At 42.3% G+C, this 18,390-nt stretch overlaps 1 protein-coding gene across 1 annotated transcript in view; it reads right to left on the bottom strand.

The window, feature by feature from the left end:
- F5 (coagulation factor V) overlaps positions 1–17,558 on the bottom strand; it is a 55,137-nt gene extending 37,579 nt beyond the window's left edge. Inside the window, exons 1-6 of the mRNA XM_054973431.1 lie at positions 17,293–17,558; positions 14,934–15,025; positions 10,996–11,118; positions 6,632–6,844; positions 5,427–5,570; positions 342–563 (exon numbers count right to left, since the gene is read on the bottom strand). Of these exons, the coding sequence (XP_054829406.1) occupies positions 342–563; positions 5,427–5,570; positions 6,632–6,844; positions 10,996–11,118; positions 14,934–15,025; positions 17,293–17,468 (970 nt within the window). The 5' untranslated portion in view covers positions 17,469–17,558. The remainder of the gene's footprint in view (positions 1–341; positions 564–5,426; positions 5,571–6,631; positions 6,845–10,995; positions 11,119–14,933; positions 15,026–17,292) is intronic.
- Between the last annotated feature and the right edge of the window lie 832 nt (positions 17,559–18,390).

Here is an 18,390-nt window from a genome sequence, read left to right on the forward strand (position 1 = left end):
AGAAAAGAAGCAAATTTACAGTTTCAGCTCCCTTTGAATATGCACTGTTGCTGCAGAACTTGGGGTTGGTTTGGATTTCCCCCTGCTTTTTTTTTTTGGATGGACAGAGATCACAATACAGTACAAAGTATTCTGCAGCAACACTAATTTAAGTTAAGCAGCCATCACCCTATCCTTATCACTTTGAATATGATGCTTTGTAATCAAACTGCAGTTCCCCTTTAAAGCTTTCACAACAACTGAGATGAAACCAAAAGTTCTGTATGCCCGCCTCCACTCAAGAGAAAACAACAAGCCTGTGGTCTGTTGTGCAACTGCCTGCTTAATAAAGATCGCCTTGCCTTGGAGATGTTTTTGGACAACAGAAGATATTAGCCACTTTCCTGTGCGGCTCACAGTCATGTTTGCTGTTGTTGATGCCCCTGCAACAAGGCTGACAGTTGACACTTTATAGCGGTTTTGCTCCAGGGTTTGTCCATTGAAATGAATGGAGAAGATCTCTGGTGCAGAGCTTATCCCTATCAAATGCCAGCTAATGCGATCGTAAGCACAGGCCTCTAAATCTGAAATAAAAAGTATAAGAGAGAGAGAAAACAGCTGAACTATCTTAAAAATCAGTCAAGGTCAGTCACAATACGATTCCCTTCTAGACTTTGCAGTGTGGAAAGACATTGTTTAATGAGTGAGTGACAGGAGAGTGGAAAGTGCAGTTTTATTTGTCCTCTGCTCAATAAATGACCTGCAATGACCAAACACTTTGGTATTTGCCAGGGGGCCCACCCTTGGCAAGGACACCTAACTCACAAAGAACAGTAACAAGCAAACATGATTTACAATTCTAGACAGGACCAATTCACATAACCAAACCAGCATGTAGAGATTGCAAGTTGAAGAGATCAGAGCAGAGTATTGCAAAGAGTGAAACCATTCTGTTTTGCTTCATCATGTAGCCAGCTCAACTGATATTTAACCACAAATACAGTTACTACAGTTAAATGAAGCATGGAGAATAAGTCTATTTCACTGCTTAGCAGCCTATGAGTAGCTATTAGCCATCATAGCTAAAGGGAACCTTTATATTTAGAGAAAGAATTCTGATTACTAAATACTGGAGACAAACAACATCAAATTACTATTTCCTTCATGCTTCGTTTTCCCCACTTCCAGAGGCTGGCACCTGTGGAAAAGGAATGCTGCTCTGATCCTGCCAGACAATTCTTATGTCCTTATGTCTTCTACTTTGCGGCTTTGCATTGATCATGCAAGCTAAGCTGTAATCAGAATTCATGGGGGAAACTCCCATGACCACTTCAACACATGAAGTAGACACACACACACACACACACACACACACACACACACACACACACACACACACACACACACACACACACGGCCCACACTATTCAGCCTGTGGGTTCTGGCTAAGAATTGTCTCTGGCTGTCTAGAACATTTATCCACTCAACCCACATTTCATGCATGCCAAGTTATATGAACTGGTCATCAGGGTGGACGGATGAGCAAGAATTCATCCATTTTAAAAAGGGCAGGAAAACCTGAGCCTCTTACAGTGTAATCATTTGGCATATTTACTCAGAAATAAGACCAGCTTTGCTCTGTTTGGTTACTCCCAGATAAGTTTGCATAGGACTGTAGCCTTTATTGAGTTTTCCAAACTTCTTATGCATGGTACCTATCACAATTACACTGTGAAATGGGTCAGAGCAATAGGGTTGGATCCAGACTAAATTTTCCACAGACATAAGGCACTTCCTGCGTGCCTCCCTCCCTCCTCCTGATTCAGCCCATTGATCTCCTAGAAATGCTGCTCCTAGGAGACAGGAGACCCTCAGGAATGGATTAAAGGACAAATCAGTTTCTTCAGTAGGAGGGGGAAACTGGCAAAAATTACATCTCCTCTTCCATTAGCTGAAAATTTAGTCTGGGTCCAACCCAGAGGATTGCACTGTGGTTTAACATCTAGCTCTACTATATTAAGGTATGCCTATTCACATGATTATTGAGGCTTTATTTATTTATTATTTATTATTTATTTATAGTCTGCCCTTCTCACTGAGACCCAAGGCAGATTACACAGTGCAAATGAATACAATATAATCAACAGCTAGGACATGCACTGAGCAAAATACAATATGATCAACAGTTAGGACATCCAATGAACAAATATAATAGTAATAGTAGCAGAAAATTTGAAAACAAGTATCATGCCAAACACAGAGACGAACCCTTTCGAAAACGAAAAGGGTAACTAACATGACATATTTAGCTAGGTGAACACTACCCAGTAGGCGCATATACCTTAGCAGACAGTACCCAATGACATAACCTATAGTCCCCCTTCCTTACTACGTTATCTCTTTGATGGTTGTTGTGGGTTTTCCGGGCTGTATTGCCGTGGTCTTGGCATTGTAGTTCCTGACGTTTCGCCAGCAGCTGTGGCTGGCATCTTCAGAGGTGTAGCACCAAAAGACAGAGATCTCTCAGTGTCACAGTGTGGAAAAGATGTAGGTCATTGTATCTACTCAGGAGGGGTGGGGTTGAGCTGAGTCATCCTGTAAGAGTTTCCCAGGGTGTGGAATGCTAATGGCGGGAGGCTTCACTGTATCCTGAGGAGGTTCTTTTGCATATGGATTGGTACTTGATGTGCTAATCTTCTCTGCAGGGCTATTGTCAGGGATAGAATGTTTTGTTAGCCTGGTGTTTTTCAGAACTGGCAACCATGCTCTGTTCATTCTTAAGGTTTCTTCTTTCCTGTTGAAGTTTTGCTTATGCTTGTGAATTTCAATGGCTTCCCTGTGCAGTCTGACAAAGTAGTTGGAAGTGTTGTCCAGTATTTTGGTGTCCTGGAATAAGATACTGTGCCCTGTTTGAGTTAGGCTATGTTCAGCCACTGCTGATTTTTCAGGTTGTCCAAGTCTGCAGTGTCTTTCATGTTCTTTTATTCTTGTCTGGATGCTACGCTTTGTGGTCCCGATGTAAACTTGTCCACAGCTGCAGGGTATACGGTATACTCCTGCAGAGGTTAGGGGGTCTCTACTGTCTTTTGCTGATCGTAGCATCTGTTGTATTTTTCGGGTGGGTCTGAATACTGCTTGAAGGTTATGCTTTTTCATAAGCTTTCCCATCTGATCAGTAATTCCTTTGATATATGGCAAAAACACTTTTCCTGTGGGAGACTGTTTTTCTTTGGTTGTTTGATTCATCCTGGGTTTGATTGCTCTTCGGATTTCATTTCTGGAGTAGCCATTTGCCTGAAGTGCGTGGTTTAGATGATTAATTTCCTCATTGAGAAAGTGCGGCTCACATATCCGTCTTGCACGATCCACTAATGTTTTCATTATGCCTCTTTTCTGTCGGGGGTGGTGATTGGAGTTTTTGTGTAGGTACCGATCAGTATGAGTTGGTTTCCTGTAGACCTTGTGACCTAACTGTAGACCTTGTGACCTAACAGCCTTATTCCACCATTGCCTGACAACCAGTTACTTCCAATGGGACAACGAATTCTATGAACAGATGGATGGGGTGGCCATGGGGAGCCCACTCAGCCCAGTTATAGCAAACTTCTACATGGAACATTTTGAAAAAACAGCTCTAGAATCAGCACCCCACAAACCTAGTGTATGGTTCCGGTTTGTGGATGATACATTTATCATTTGGAGCCATGGGGAGGAAGAATTGATGGGGTTTTTGAATCATCTCAACAACATCCACCTGAACATACAATTCACCATGGAGAAAGAAATCGAGGGAAAACTCCCATTCCTGGATACCTGGGTCATCCGCAAAGCAAACTTTCAGTTAGGTCACAAGGTCTACAGGAAACCAACTCATACTGATCGGTACCTACACAAAAACTCCAATCACCACCCCCGACAGAAAAGAGGCATAATGAAAACATTAGTGGATCGTGCAAGACGGATATGTGAGCCGCACTTTCTCAATGAGGAAATTAATCATCTAAACCACGCACTTCAGGCAAATGGCTACTCCAGAAATGAAATCCGAAGAGCAATCAAACCCAGGATGAATCAAACAACCAAAGAAAAACAGTCTCCCACAGGAAAAGTGTTTTTGCCATATATCAAAGGAATTACTGATCAGATGGGAAAGCTTATGAAAAAGCATAACCTTCAAGCAGTATTCAGACCCACCCGAAAAATACAACAGATGCTACGATCAGCAAAAGACAGTAGAGACCCCCTAACCTCTGCAGGAGTATACCGTATACCCTGCAGCTGTGGACAAGTTTACATCGGGACCACAAAGCGTAGCATCCAGACAAGAATAAAAGAACATGAAAGACACTGCAGACTTGGACAACCTGAAAAATCAGCAGTGGCTGAACATAGCCTAACTCAAACAGGGCACAGTATCTTATTCCAGGACACCAAAATACTGGACAACACTTCCAACTACTTTGTCAGACTGCACAGGGAAGCCATTGAAATTCACAAGCATAAGCAAAACTTCAACAGGAAAGAAGAAACCTTAAGAATGAACCGAGCATGGTTGCCAGTTCTGAAAAACACCAGGCTAACAAAACATTCTATCCCTGACAATAGCCCTGCAGAGAAGATTAGCACATCAAGTACCAATCCATATGCAAAAGAACCTCCTCAGGATACAGTGAAGCCTCCCGCCATTAGCATTCCACACCCTGGGAAACTCTTACAGGATGACTCAGCTCAACCCCACCCCTCCTGAGTAGATACAATGACCTACATCTTTTCCACACTGTGACACTGAGAGATCTCTGTCTTTTGGTGCTACACCTCTGAAGATGCCAGCCACAGCTGCTGGCGAAACGTCAGGAACTACAATGCCAAGACCACGGCAATACAGCCCGGAAAACCCACAACAACCATCGTTCTCCGGCCGTGAAAGCCTTCGACAATTATCTCTTTGAGCTATTTCTTATGACACAGCCCTATAACCCGAGCAGAAAGCCCTCCTGAATAATCCAACCACTTCAAACTGGTTTTTACATTGGCTCTCTGCCCATGAGAGTAGGGTACCCTAAAATTCCCTAACAACCTCCAACCTCCATATTTTAAATACACTACCACCACTAATCCTCATAGTGTGCTGTGCAGTGGAAAGCATGTCCTAATCCTGTATAATGGTACTACCTGCACAAACATAATACCAAAGTTGAAAAGGAAGTGCAGTTTCTGATTTGTTTGGATCTGTTGTGATGTACAAAGCACATACTTGTGTTTCTCATCTATGGAGAGCATCACAAGCCCCTCAAAACCACTGGTACTCATGGAAATATTTGAATCCCATTCCCCCCCCCCCCACGATAATAGAAATGGGAAAGTAAAGATATAAATCAGTTATCCCAACTGTATCTCAGCTTTCCCAGCTCTTCGCAGTATGCCAATTGGAGAAGTTCATGCAATACCTGGTAGAGTTCCATTAGCATAACCATTAATCGTGTACATGAGGGAAGTTGCTTTTTGCCAGCTTTTGCTTTCATCGAACACACCAAACATCAACACATATTCTCGGTCAAACAATTTCTGTGTCCCATTTTCATATAAGCTTCCTAGAAGAATAGAAAAAAAGGTGTTCCAGATCAAAAAGTAACTTCATAAAAAAAAATCATAGAGACAGAGATAATGAAGTCTCTCGTGGATTTTTTTCTCTAGCTGTCTTATACTACTTGGGCAGGTCCCCTAATCAGCTTTGGAGGACTGTATGGAAGGCTGTTACCCATGGTAACATAATACAGCTTTTTATTGTTCAGTGTCTTACTCAAAAGCAAAAGATTTAGAAGTGGTTTGCTTTTAATTTGCATCTTTCTTTCTTAACATGTGTTTCCTGTCTTCCTGCAAGGAGCTCAGAACTGTGTACGTGGGATTTTCATGAGGTTCCCAGGAATACCCATACTTGTTTTCTTTCAACCTTAGTGCTAAATTAGTTTCAGAAGATTCTCTGACTCCAGCACTGAACTTACACTATTAAATAGAATCCCTTTTTTAAAAAAAATCCGAGTTGTATACCATTGTCCTTAATACTGCAAGAACAGCCAAGTCTGTTTACGGGTGCTCGAAAACTCAAGTTACTACAAGACTTAAAACAAGGGCATTGCATTTTTTATAAGTTGGTTAAGTTAGGTCATTTTAAAAAAAGTTAACAAACCATTTATTAATTGATTAATTTACAAAAGTTAAATCACCTGGGGGGAAGGGCTCAGGCTATATTTCCCAAAACAGAAACCATGGCTCCCAGTCCCAGATACTGGGACAAACTGGTACAAACTGAAATTTTGTTATTGTAAAGCTCAGTTTTTATGACACCAGTTTATATTGTTGTGATTGTTTTCATGGATTCTGTTGTATCTTATGCTGCAATAAAATTGGTTAGTCTTAAAGGTGCTACTGGACTCTTTTTGATTTTGCTACTACAGACTAACACGGCTAACTCCTCTGGATCTGTTGTATCTGTGAGCCATCTGCTTATTTCCAGCAGAAAGGTGGGCCAGACATTTTAATATTAAAATTATTTATTAATTTAGATATTGGCAGGAAACACATAAATGCAGAACAGATAAACCTCAATTTTTAACACCTCATGATTTTCATCAACTTTAAAGTATGAGATTACCTTCTTTACATATCAACAGGGCACCAATAAGACCAGAATTGAAGTCCTGTACCATATTTTCATGGGAGTAGTAGATATAGGTGAGACAAGGAGGGTCAGCCTTTCTAGGCCCAATCTCTGCAGTGATCTCCCACATGTACTTGTACGTCCGACCTGAAGGCACAGCATCATCTAATGTCTCTGTAGGCGATGTTCTGTCAGTATATGAGGCACCTGAAGTCAAAGGAGACCGAAAACAGGAAACATTGGACATATTAATAAACATACTCCATTTACCAATGATGCCTTTACAGTTCAAGATATTTAACTTTTAAAATGATGTACATGCACACAAGTTCAAGATATTTAACTTTTAAATGATGTACATGCACACAAACACTTCTTTCTACATACCTACACAGTAATCCTGCAGTTATTCACAGAGCCATCATAGTCTGAAGGCTTGAATTTGCTTTCCATTTCTCCTCAGACAGTAAAAAGAGAACAAATCAATTTATTCTCCTCTCACAGAGCTGGATACTTCTTATTGTTCAGAGGTGTATATGTATACTGTGCAGAGATTTATTCCCAAATTGGCCTCTAAATGTATTTGCTATTGTTGTGTAAGCAAATAAAAGCTGTGAACATTTTCAGGTTGTTTTTCTCCACTACTCCTGTGCTGACAAGATTTATAATGCAGTTCTTTTGCTGATGCCAAATGGGAAAGCATATATTTATTTTTATTTATTTTATATACATTATTTATTGCCTGCCTGAATGAGCGTGTGCCTGAATGGCATGCAATCTCATTCTAGTTTTACTGGAGGAGAATCAATCTGATTTCAAACAGAGACATAAAAAATCGAACGCATGACAACAGTGTTTGGGAAGGGCCTCAGACCTTCTGAAGCAGCATATTTGACACAGCAACTTGAAATGAACACTGTCCTGATGCTCAGTTTTCTGTGGAGTGGACTGTAGCTCCGCAGGTGGGATACGCTCATCATGGAAGGCTACACGATGCCCGGAAATAAACAAACAAATCTGGTGTGATAATGGAGTGCATGCTTCCCACATTTCCTTTTTATAGGTAAACCCATCTTAGGATATCCACTTTTAATTTTCCCCATGACCTGAGGTCACATCAATGTGTGAGGGAGGCTTTACCAGATCGGATACAAATCAGACTTTCTCTTGTACAGGCAGGAATCATTTCAACGGATTCCTTTCTCTAGCTGTCATACTCGTAAATCACTCGGGTGGGACCGCTAACCAGCTTTGGAGAGCTGTATGGAGTCACAATTGGAGGTGGAAAAGCCCCATTCCATGAGCACAATTCTCTAGACCACACCTATTATTTTGAATATGGGAGCTTAAGCTATTCTAACTTGTATAACCCTGGGAGCTTGTGAATGTCCAGCCATTTCCAAAGAACCTCAAGAGAGGCAGCTGCTCATTCTCATGTCCAAGGCTCATTTGGAGGGGGAACACACTGCCATTCCGGTAGTTCCCCCAACAGTCAGGTGGCGCCACCCACCTGACTTCGAAAAATCGAGGCCGCTTAGGCCTCGATTGGGGCTGAAACAGCCTCAATTGGGGCCTAAACGGCCTGGATAGGGTCAGTGCCAAGTGGGGAAACGCTCTCCTGCCCAGCACCAACTTGATCCCGGCCGTTTAGGCCCCGATCCGAGCCAAAACAGGCCCAAAATGGCCATTTTCAGCCATTTAGGGCCCGTTTCGGCCTGGATCACGTCAGAAACTGCCCAGATCAGGGCCGACACCATCCAGATCATGTCAGTGCCGAGTTGGGGAAGCCTCCCCCACCTGGCACCGACCCAGTCCCGGCTATTTAGGCCCCGATCAGGGCCCAAACGGGCCAAAATGGCTGGGTTTTGCCATTTTGGGCCCCTTTTGGCCCAGATCAGGGCCCAAACCATCCAGATTGGATTGGTGCTGGGAGGGGGAAGCCTCCCACACCCCAAACCAACCTGATCCCGGCCATTTAGGCCCAGATCCAGGCCAAAACAGGCCTAAAATAGCAATTTGGGCCCGTTTCGGTCTGGATCGGGGCCGAAACTGTCCGGATTGGGTTGGTGCCAGGAGAGGGAAACCTCCCTGACCTGGCACTGACCTGGTCCCTGCCGTTTTGGCCTCGATTCTGGCCCAAACGGGCGCCAAATAGCCATTTTGGGCCCATTTTGGCCAGGGTCAGGGCCAAAACCATCTGGATCGGGCTGGTGCCAGGGGGGAAGCCTCCCCTGCCTGGCACTGACCTGGTTCCAGCCATTTCAGCCCCAATCCGGGCCCAAAATAGCCATTTTTGGCCATTGAGCCCCCTTTGCCACTGGGATCGGGGCCGGAACAGTTGGGATCGGGTCGGTGCTGGGTGGAGGAATCCTCCCCTGTGTGGAACTGACTTGGTCCGGGCTGTTTCAGCCTTGATCCAGGCCCAAATGGGCCCCAAATGGCTGTTTGGGGCCTGTTTTGGCCGGGATCAGGGCCAAAACCGCCAGGATTCGGTCAGTGCCTGACGGGAAACCCCTCCCCTGCCTGGCACTGACCCAATCCAGGCTGTTTTGGGCTTGGTCAAGGCCAAAACATGCCCAAAATGGCCATTTTGAGCCCCTTTCGGCCTGGATTGGGGCCAAAACGGCCCTGATTGGGCCACTGCCAAGTGGGGGAATGCTCCCCCCCTCTGACAGCAGCTGAATCCCGGCCATTTTGGCCTGGTCAAGGGGCATGGCGTATGCTAATGAGTTATGCTAATGAGTTCCTGCAGCTCTTTTTCTATGAAATGACCCCTGCTCATGTCCAACATTTTCCAGAAGAAAACAGAATGCTCTTGTATGCAGAGGTTGAATAATATCTCTACACTCTAGCACAAGTATAATGTACTGTATTAAAAACCTCCCCAAGAGACATACTATGGACTAAATGGGGAGGGCGGTTTATCAGGGATGGCTACCTGAAAATAAGGTCTCTCTATAATAAATCAAAGATAGCTCAATCCTTCATCTGTTCTTCCTTCCCCCTTTCCTGCTATTAAAACCCATGGAAAGGTACATAAGTTATTTCTAGACCATCTTCTATTACTAGCAGAAGGCAATCCACAAAGGAATCATCATTCCATTCAAATGATAAGTAAACAGCTTATGAGCAAGGCAAGCAAATTGACATAAGTTCACTTGGTACACAAACAATCCCAGATCAGATCCAAAGTTCAGAGGGATCAGGGAACGACTGTGGTTTTCCTAATTATTTTCTTACTGCCTTTCTTCTGTACCATTATACTGGCAGAACCTATCTTGCTATAGGTTTGTTAACTGAACAAACCCCCTCCCCTCTGCCTCGTCCCACTGTTTTAAAAAAATCCAAACACTCTTAAAACTAATTGTCAGAATGTTTGTGTAAACACCAGGATTCTTTTTTTAAAGAATTCTTTAAATAAAAGTCAGACTATTGTTTTTCACTTGGTTGAATGACATATTTCACACTAAGGAAATATGCAGTGCCGGGTGCACTGTTTCACACATGGCAGTATGAGAAGCTAAAGGATTCATGTATGTGTTTCTTCCATAGCCACTGTTCATAGGTTCAGTTGCATACCGGTGAAACTCAAGGACATCTTGGGGGTGGGGGGAGGGCAGTAACTAGCAGTAGGCAGGGTGAGAGGGATCGCTGTGACTTAAAGCATTTTGTCCTCTCATTATTACAAGGTATGAATTTGGTTGATTCACAGGCTTGTCAGTGTGTAGTTGCTTACAGGCCTTGTGGTGAGCGCTGAGCCCATGCAGACACAGTTGTCTGAGTGCTAGCATGATGCGAGTACAGGTCACACCATCCCCACAGTTAAGAATAACTGTGTGATCTTCAAGATGAGTTTGAGTGGACCAATTCAAATTTCACCACAAATATGAACCCATATCATACCATTCCACAAGACTGATGTGACTCACTTCTGTCTCAGGGCCCATACTTTGGAAGGAACCAAGTACTTTTTGAAGCATGTGGCACCATAGAAACCCTCAGTACTTTAAAAGACTAAATTCTCTATGAGAAGTCTGTCAGGAAGTACATCAGTATATCACAAGTGGGTGCCATAACATTTTTCATGTGGTGTTGTTCCAGAATTTGTTCTTGGTGGCGAGGACTTAAGATTCATATGAAAAATCTGGAAAAGGCATAACTATTCACTTACTCAGCGAGTATTATTTCTTATTTTTTCACATGACATGTCACATGCCGTTCACAGGCTCTTACTTTACCTGTGCAAATGTTAAGAACATGAGATAAATAAGTATTACACTGGAATTATAGGCGCAGGAAAAAAACTTCATTCCAATCTACAGATATAGAGTGCGACTAGAATGTCTCATAGCACTTACCTTCGGATTGTTTGTTGTATGCTATGCCTTGTGGATGAATGCTCAGTGGTTTGTTCGCCATGTTCTTAAAATGAATGATGAGCGTATCTCCCACTTCAGCATGTAGTGTTGGCCCCAGAAGCCCTACAAAGATGCAATTTTTTTTAAACAAAAGCAAGCTTGAATATCAAAATGTCACTTTTTGGCAAAGCATATTCAAACTCTCCTGATTTGGGATGGGATTATAATATAGGAGGCAAAGAGGATCAGACTTCTGAATGTGTACTGTGGCTATCAGGATATATTACCTTCTACCATAGTAACTTAAAAGCAAAGAGTCTTACAGCTTGTGATGTTACATCTGTTGATAGAACCATCCACTCAATTCATGTGGTAGGAATCTGCATAGCTTTTTAGAAGCAACCATTAAAATGAGTCAGTGTTCACTGTTTTTATTTTATCAGGTCGTCACAGGATAAAGAAAGGAAGGCTGGGATGCAGCAGGAATGTGCTACATGAAGGGATCTGAATTTCTGCAGGGTCAAATCCACATTCACCCATTACCCGCATGTTTATCCGATATCTTCCGTTTGCCTCCAATCCGTGATTTCTTCCTCTTCGTTCACATTCCTGCTTCCAATCCGTCTTTCTCACGCGTCCCTCCGGTCACACGGCCGCTTGAAAACCGCTTTTTTGGGCAGGACCTTTTTTCCCGCCCATTTTTTTTTATTTTTTTGAGCGCACTTTTCCGTTTTTTCGATCTTGCCTTATAAAGAAACATCATTGAAGATAATGATGCCTCTCTTTCCCCCACTGACAGCACTGATGGCTCTCTCCCATTTCTTTTTTGGAAATTTGGAAGCATGTGGGAAGCTTTCGTGGGCATTTCCTATGCAGGACAGTTCAGTGCCTGAATTTTACTGAAGTTTCACTTCCTTGGAATGGCATTATTTCAATATTTCGTAATTTCGATATTACAGTAATATAAAATAAAAAAATAAAAAACAGTTAAAAAGGAAGTTTCGCGAGTCTGTTCTGAGAATGAATTCACCCCAAAATGATTTTTCAAACTACCAGATTTGATTCAGAAACAGCATAATCAATAAATCCAGTGCTATGAAGTCAAAAACAGTCTTTTGCAGACTATGGAGCACTTGCAAGTTGAATCAGCCAATAGGAACTCTTGGAACGGCCGGAGAGACAGGAAGGGGGGTGTTTTTTAAAAAAAAACATGTAAATTGCGCATTGGCCCGTTCACGGCCACCGTGAAACTCCCGTTGAAAACCTGTGACCACATATTCGGGAGAAGTGCGAATGAAATGCGTCTGTTTAATGAGGTAATGTGACCGGCACTCGGGATTGCGTGGGGAATGCGGGCAACATGCGACTTAGAATGAGTAATGTGGATTTGACCCAGGTCTCTTCTTCCCGCTGAAACTATGCTGCATGAAGTCGCTGATTCAAACGGAGATGTTTAGAAAAGTACACCACACCCCCTATTTGCATTTTCCTGGTAAAGGTTTATTCTCGTACATCTTTGTGCATTTCCGTGGGAAGAGGTGGTTTTTACAAAGCACGTCTGCCCACACTTCTGCATGCATATTCTGATGTCTGAAACTTTAAGGAAAGCCATATGCACCAAACCCTCTGGAAAAATGTGGAAGCAAGAGGAGGAAGCTCCATCTCAGTCAGTTTGGCAACACACCACTTGAGACAGATAACTCATCATTAGGATATTTGGTCAGTCACATTTCTGCCAACATGTTACCATTACGCAGACCATTTTTCTTGACTGGTCATATTCTAAAGAACTATTTTGTATTGTGTAGTAATGCATTTTGGTAGATAGGGTTATATTAACTAGGAAAGACACACCAAAACATCCAGTTACATTGCTGTGAAAAAGAAATTTTCAATTTACTATTGACTGTGTGGGAGATATCTCACAGGTGGCCAATTTTCAGAAGTTTTTGTCACCTGATCTCAAAAAATCAGGAAATTTAAGTACCATATATCAACATTTTAAAAGATAAGAGCTATTTCCTACCACACACTATGATGACCCCCCCCCATGGACATATAGCCATCAATTGACAATTTATCTTCCATATAATATCTCTGGTGGTGGGAAGTGCCGTCAAGTCATAACTGACTTGTTTTCAAGGCAAGAGACTAACAGAGGTGGTTTACCATCGCCTGCCTCTGCAGCCCTGGACTTCTTCAGAGATCTCCCCATTCAATTACTAAAGAAGGCTGATCCTGCTTAGTTTCCAAGGTCTGACAAGATCAGGCTTGCCTATGCTGGTCTAGGCCATAATATTTAAAGTTTCTTCAATCTGACAACTACAGCTGAACAACTATCAATTTTGTACCAGTCTCATTCATCAAATACTGTACTATTATACTATAGAATGACCACTTTCACTTTATATTCTCTGTCATTCACCAGAGGGCCACTGGGAGGTTGCACCCTCTTCTACCCTGGAAGAAAATCATGGTAAGAAGGAATCAACCTGGACTCAGCCATCACTAAGACAATAAAAACTTGCAGGGACCTCCTTTTACTTGTCTTTTCCAGAAAGAACTTTGCTGCAGCTAACAACTGTCTTGTGTCAGAAGCAGTGAGGGAAAAGACAGTAGCCTCCACATTGATCAGAGGACTAAGGGTTCATGCGTATGTTGCACCCTCCTTCATCTGAGCAAGAACATTTAACAAGGGAAGACCAGTTAAATCCTAACACAGTGTAAATATGTGATGATGATATTTACTTCTTTAAACCAATGTCAAAATGGTCTCCCTCCTCTAATTTCCCCTCCCCATCTTGCATGTTATCTTTAGGGTCTCTCTATATGTTTCATGAGTGACCTGCAATCAGATCTCCCACCATTTACTTTAATATTAAAAAGTAGAAATTCAGGAGAGGAAGTTGGTTTGAGATTGTGATCTATGCACAGGGGATTGCAATATGTTGATCTCCAACAGAAATTTATATCCACCCAAGCTGTTGTTAAATGCAGCAGCCAGAAAAGACCAATAAAACATGGGTGAGGGGGGCCTTACTGGAGCTAAAAGCAGCTCAAATGGTGTTGGTGACGATGGATTTATGTGGGGGGAAAGGTGTGGGGTAAAGGGTAAACCTGCTGACACACTGCAGTAGTATGGCCCTAACGCAAACTGGACTTTCCCCTCACAATTGCTTTTTAATATTCATATAACCTCATGGTGCAGAGTGGTAAGCTGCAGTACTGCAGCCCAAGCTCTGTTCGTGACCTGAGTTCAATCCCAGCAGAAGCCAGGTTCAGGTAGCCGGCTCAAGGTTACTCAGACTTCCATCCTTCCGAGGTTGGTAAAATGAGTACCCAGTTTCCTGGGGGTAAAGTGTAGATGACTGGGGAAGGCAATGGCAAACCAGCCCATAACAAAAAGATTGCCAAGAAAACACCATGATGCGACGTCCCCCTATGGGTCAGTAATGACTCGGTGCTTGCACAGGGGACTACCTTTACCTTTAACCCTTGGGAGAGTTGATCACATATATCCTGCATAATACGTACTTTAACTTCTTGGATTAAACCATACAACATGTTTTTTTCCTACATTCATCTTGAAATAAATTTTTGTTTTACAAATGTTGGTCCTGGGATTGCTTTTTCAAGATGGAGAACGAGGTGGGGAAATAGAAGACGTAGTTTGATCCTTCTGTGTAAGCCTGAAGGCAGGACAGGCATTTTATTTCAATTTATATACAAAGATCACTGAACTTTATATACAAATGTATATACAAAGAGTACTGAACTGTAGTTTCTGATTAATATTCTGGGAAAGCATTTTTGTTTGAAGCTAAACATATAATCAAGCTAAACATATAATCAATACACAGGTTTAAAACTGTTGGCTTCACAACAATAGGGAGGTTACATTGTTGAAAAACAATTTCTGAAAATAATGCTCCATTTACCTGATAGAGCATCTATTGGTTTTTCTTTTTGGAAATCTGCTTCATACTCTCTGTAGACAATTTTGTTGAATAGAGGTCCTGAATTTGGTAATCTGCAACAGAAAGGATTTTGTCATATAAAATCACTTACATGGGAGAAAGGGAGATGTATTTAAAAATCTACTACTATATAAATTAGGCATAATTGTAGAAATTAATTTGTATATTTTCTTCCAGTTGCATATTTTGTAGCATTTCTAAGGCTATATTTTAGAATTTGCGATTTTGTATTCTAATTTTAGGTCAGATTCAGTCAGAGATGGTTGGATTCAGTCAGAGATGTAAACAACAGTAAGAAAGCATGGGAAACTGCCACAACATGACCAAGTTTTATTCAGAAACCATATGGGCTAGAAATTTGCTCTGTTTTAAAATGAAATGGGAAGGAGGAACTCAATTCTGGATTCTAGACTTCCGGTTGTAATCTTGTACATCCAGAGAGAAGAGTAGAGTTAGCCAAAGCTGTTATTTTACAATCCACCTCATTAGTCCATTTTGATGTTAAATGTGGCACTGTTGTGTGAAGGAGCTGTTCAATTTGTATCAGTTGGAGGCACCACTACATGTTACCCGGGGGCTCCCAGTTGTTTGTTCATCTCCAGACACTCAGTTTCCTCAAGAGAAGCAGGTAGGCATTAATTAGGGATGGAGTGGCACAGCGACTGCATGCCCAGTGACTTCATAGAGAGGGTTACACTTTTATGGTTGATGCTCCATATCATTCTGCCTCTATACGGCAGTGCAAGACTGCATCCTGTATTCTATAGCCCAAAACATTCAGCATTCAGGTTTTCATCCTCTCTTTTCATAAAGATATCAATCTTGAACTATTATTGATGTCCACAGGGGAGGATAGAAAATCAGTCTCACTAGCAGACCAGAAAATCCATTCCTGAGCATAATAAAACCCTGTTCCAAACTATGTTACATTTAACATGTAGTCACCATGAAAACTTGCAACCATAGGGCAGTTGTGAGATCTCTGTGGGAATTCAATTCCATAGTGCTGCAGCAGCCCAGTTCAGATTGGGGCCACAGTGTGAGGAAGGGGGGGGACCCCTGGCCCAAAATGGCTCCAGGACCATTATTTGCTTCATGGACGTGGGGGCTCCATATGCACTGAATGCTTGCACATGCAGCTGCCCTTGGGAATTTTAGGTGGGGAAAATGGTGTGGATTAGAAGGCCGGAGCTCCTCTTTCCCATCTATGGTCCTGATCCAAATCTAGTCCTTATGGTGTTTTAGAACTATGTTCCCATAAGGAACTTGCTGCTGGCATCCTGCTGCCAGTCCCCATTGGGATCTCATGTTAAATGTAACATGTAGTTTGGGCCTAAACACCAATACCAACATGTAATTGTATAGCCTCTTCCAACTGAATACAAAGTGTTATGTACATGCCCTTGATTTACCATCTCACCGAGTCAATGAATTGTGGTATCAGATTCTATAAGCCACAAAATTTAAGAGCAGCAGGAAAAATGCCTGATCTTTCTTCCCTAATGTAGTTATCTCCTTCCCCAAGGCATGTATGGAGTTCTTAAACTGCAATAGTTTCCCCATTCCTATTAAGAGCTCAAGCATAAATCTTTCAAGACAGGCATGAATGTGCTTACAACCACATCCCAATTGTAATCCCATCCGATTTATACAATCTCATTAGTAATAAAAGAACACTTCCATTGTTTTTCTGAAATGTCATAAATAGAGCATACCATTTCCTCATGATTTGACCTAAGTGGAATTGGTGGGTTGTATGTTTAAATGTTTATTTAATTCATTTAACTTCATTTATACCCCACCTTTTTCCAGAATACGGACCCCAAAGAGGCTTATATTATTCTCCTATCCTCCATTTTATCCTCACAATAACCCTCTGAGGTGTCTGTGACTGGCCAAAGGTCACCCAGCCAGCTTCCACAGCAGTGAAGATTTGAACCTGGGTCTTCCAGATCCTAGTCCAATACTCTAACCACTACACCACACTGGCACTCTCTATCATAAATGTCATCTGTCCTCAAAAATCCTCACAAATCTAAAGTTAAACAGAGTTCTGAGTTCTGTGTAAACCAATTTAACAATATGAAGAAAAAAAGTGAATAGACAGGGAAAAGATTGAAACAACTTATGTAGGAGAATAATTAGGAAAATATCAGCAGAAAATCCCCCAAATTCCTGTAACAAAATCATGCTCCACTTCCCCTCTTGAAATTAATACTAAACTCCTATTGTCCATGATCGACATACTAGCCTGTGCCGCTCCTTCTCCTTCGTGTATTCAGACACTACACTGTTCATCATCTTCCCCCAACATTGTTACCTGGATTGCTCCTTGGGTGGGGATCCATAGCCCCAGCTGGTGACTTGTGCTGCTATGTAATGCTCCCGGAGCCGAGCTGCTTTCACAGTGGTAATCCCTAAACCTAACCAGCTGAAGCCCAGGAGCATCAAGAGAAGATGCCTGCATGAGCGAAAGAACATGGTGCAAGCTCCCATTGATGCTGTTCTGCTGGGAGACAAATGAAGTATGTACAGCTCTTCCTGCCGCAACTTGCAACTTCCCCAGGAAAAATATATCCTCTGTGGCTGGTGTTGCAAGGGCCAGTGGTGCTGCTGGCGAGGCTTGGGTCATTGCTCTTTTCCTCCTCCCCTCTCACTGTTGACAGGGTCACGTAAGAGTCAGCTGCAGAAATTTGCCTTGCTCCACTCTTCTTCTAGCATTTTCTCTGCAGAGGGCCAAATGTTGCAAAGCAGATTCTACTCTACAAGGCAGAGCAGGTGGTTTAGTCGCATCACTGCCCACTAGAAAAGTTGCAAGAACTCATGTGGATACCTTTCAGGTCAAAAGGAATGTGTGGAGCCCACCTTGATACAAGCTTTAGCCAATTCTCTCTGTTACTAAACCAAAGATAACTTGTATTCTCAAGGGGCTTTTTATTCTCCCCAAAGTAGTCTGCAGCATGGATTTACTAGGCTTCCTAATAATTCCAGTGTTATTCAGTGGAAAGGTCTTCTCAGTTAATGCTTCATACGTTCAGCCATATCATTATTTGCACATACCTAAATGTAACACCAAATCAAAAAGAGAGGTACAACACTACAAGACAATCATTCTAAGACTCACCACTTGGACACATTTTTCCTTTTACCGTGGTTTTTGTTTGGTAAGGACAATCTATTTTGTTTGGGGCGCTGTGTCAGATGAAGAATGACTTCAGGCTAGAATTGGCCTGCAGACAGCCAGGTGGCTACTCCTGCAGGAAACCATTATCTCCAGCCTTACAAAACATTTATTAACTTCCCTTTAAGGAGTGAACAGAAGCTTAAATTGTTGTGGCTTAAAGTTTCACACTTAAGAAGATGCTCTTTGGTTATATGCTGAAGGCCAAAAGAGAAATCAACTTTCTAACAAAGAGCA

This window comes from Eublepharis macularius, chromosome 3 (assembly GCF_028583425.1).
Source record: "Eublepharis macularius isolate TG4126 chromosome 3, MPM_Emac_v1.0, whole genome shotgun sequence".
Lineage (NCBI taxonomy): Eukaryota > Metazoa > Chordata > Lepidosauria > Squamata > Eublepharidae > Eublepharis > Eublepharis macularius.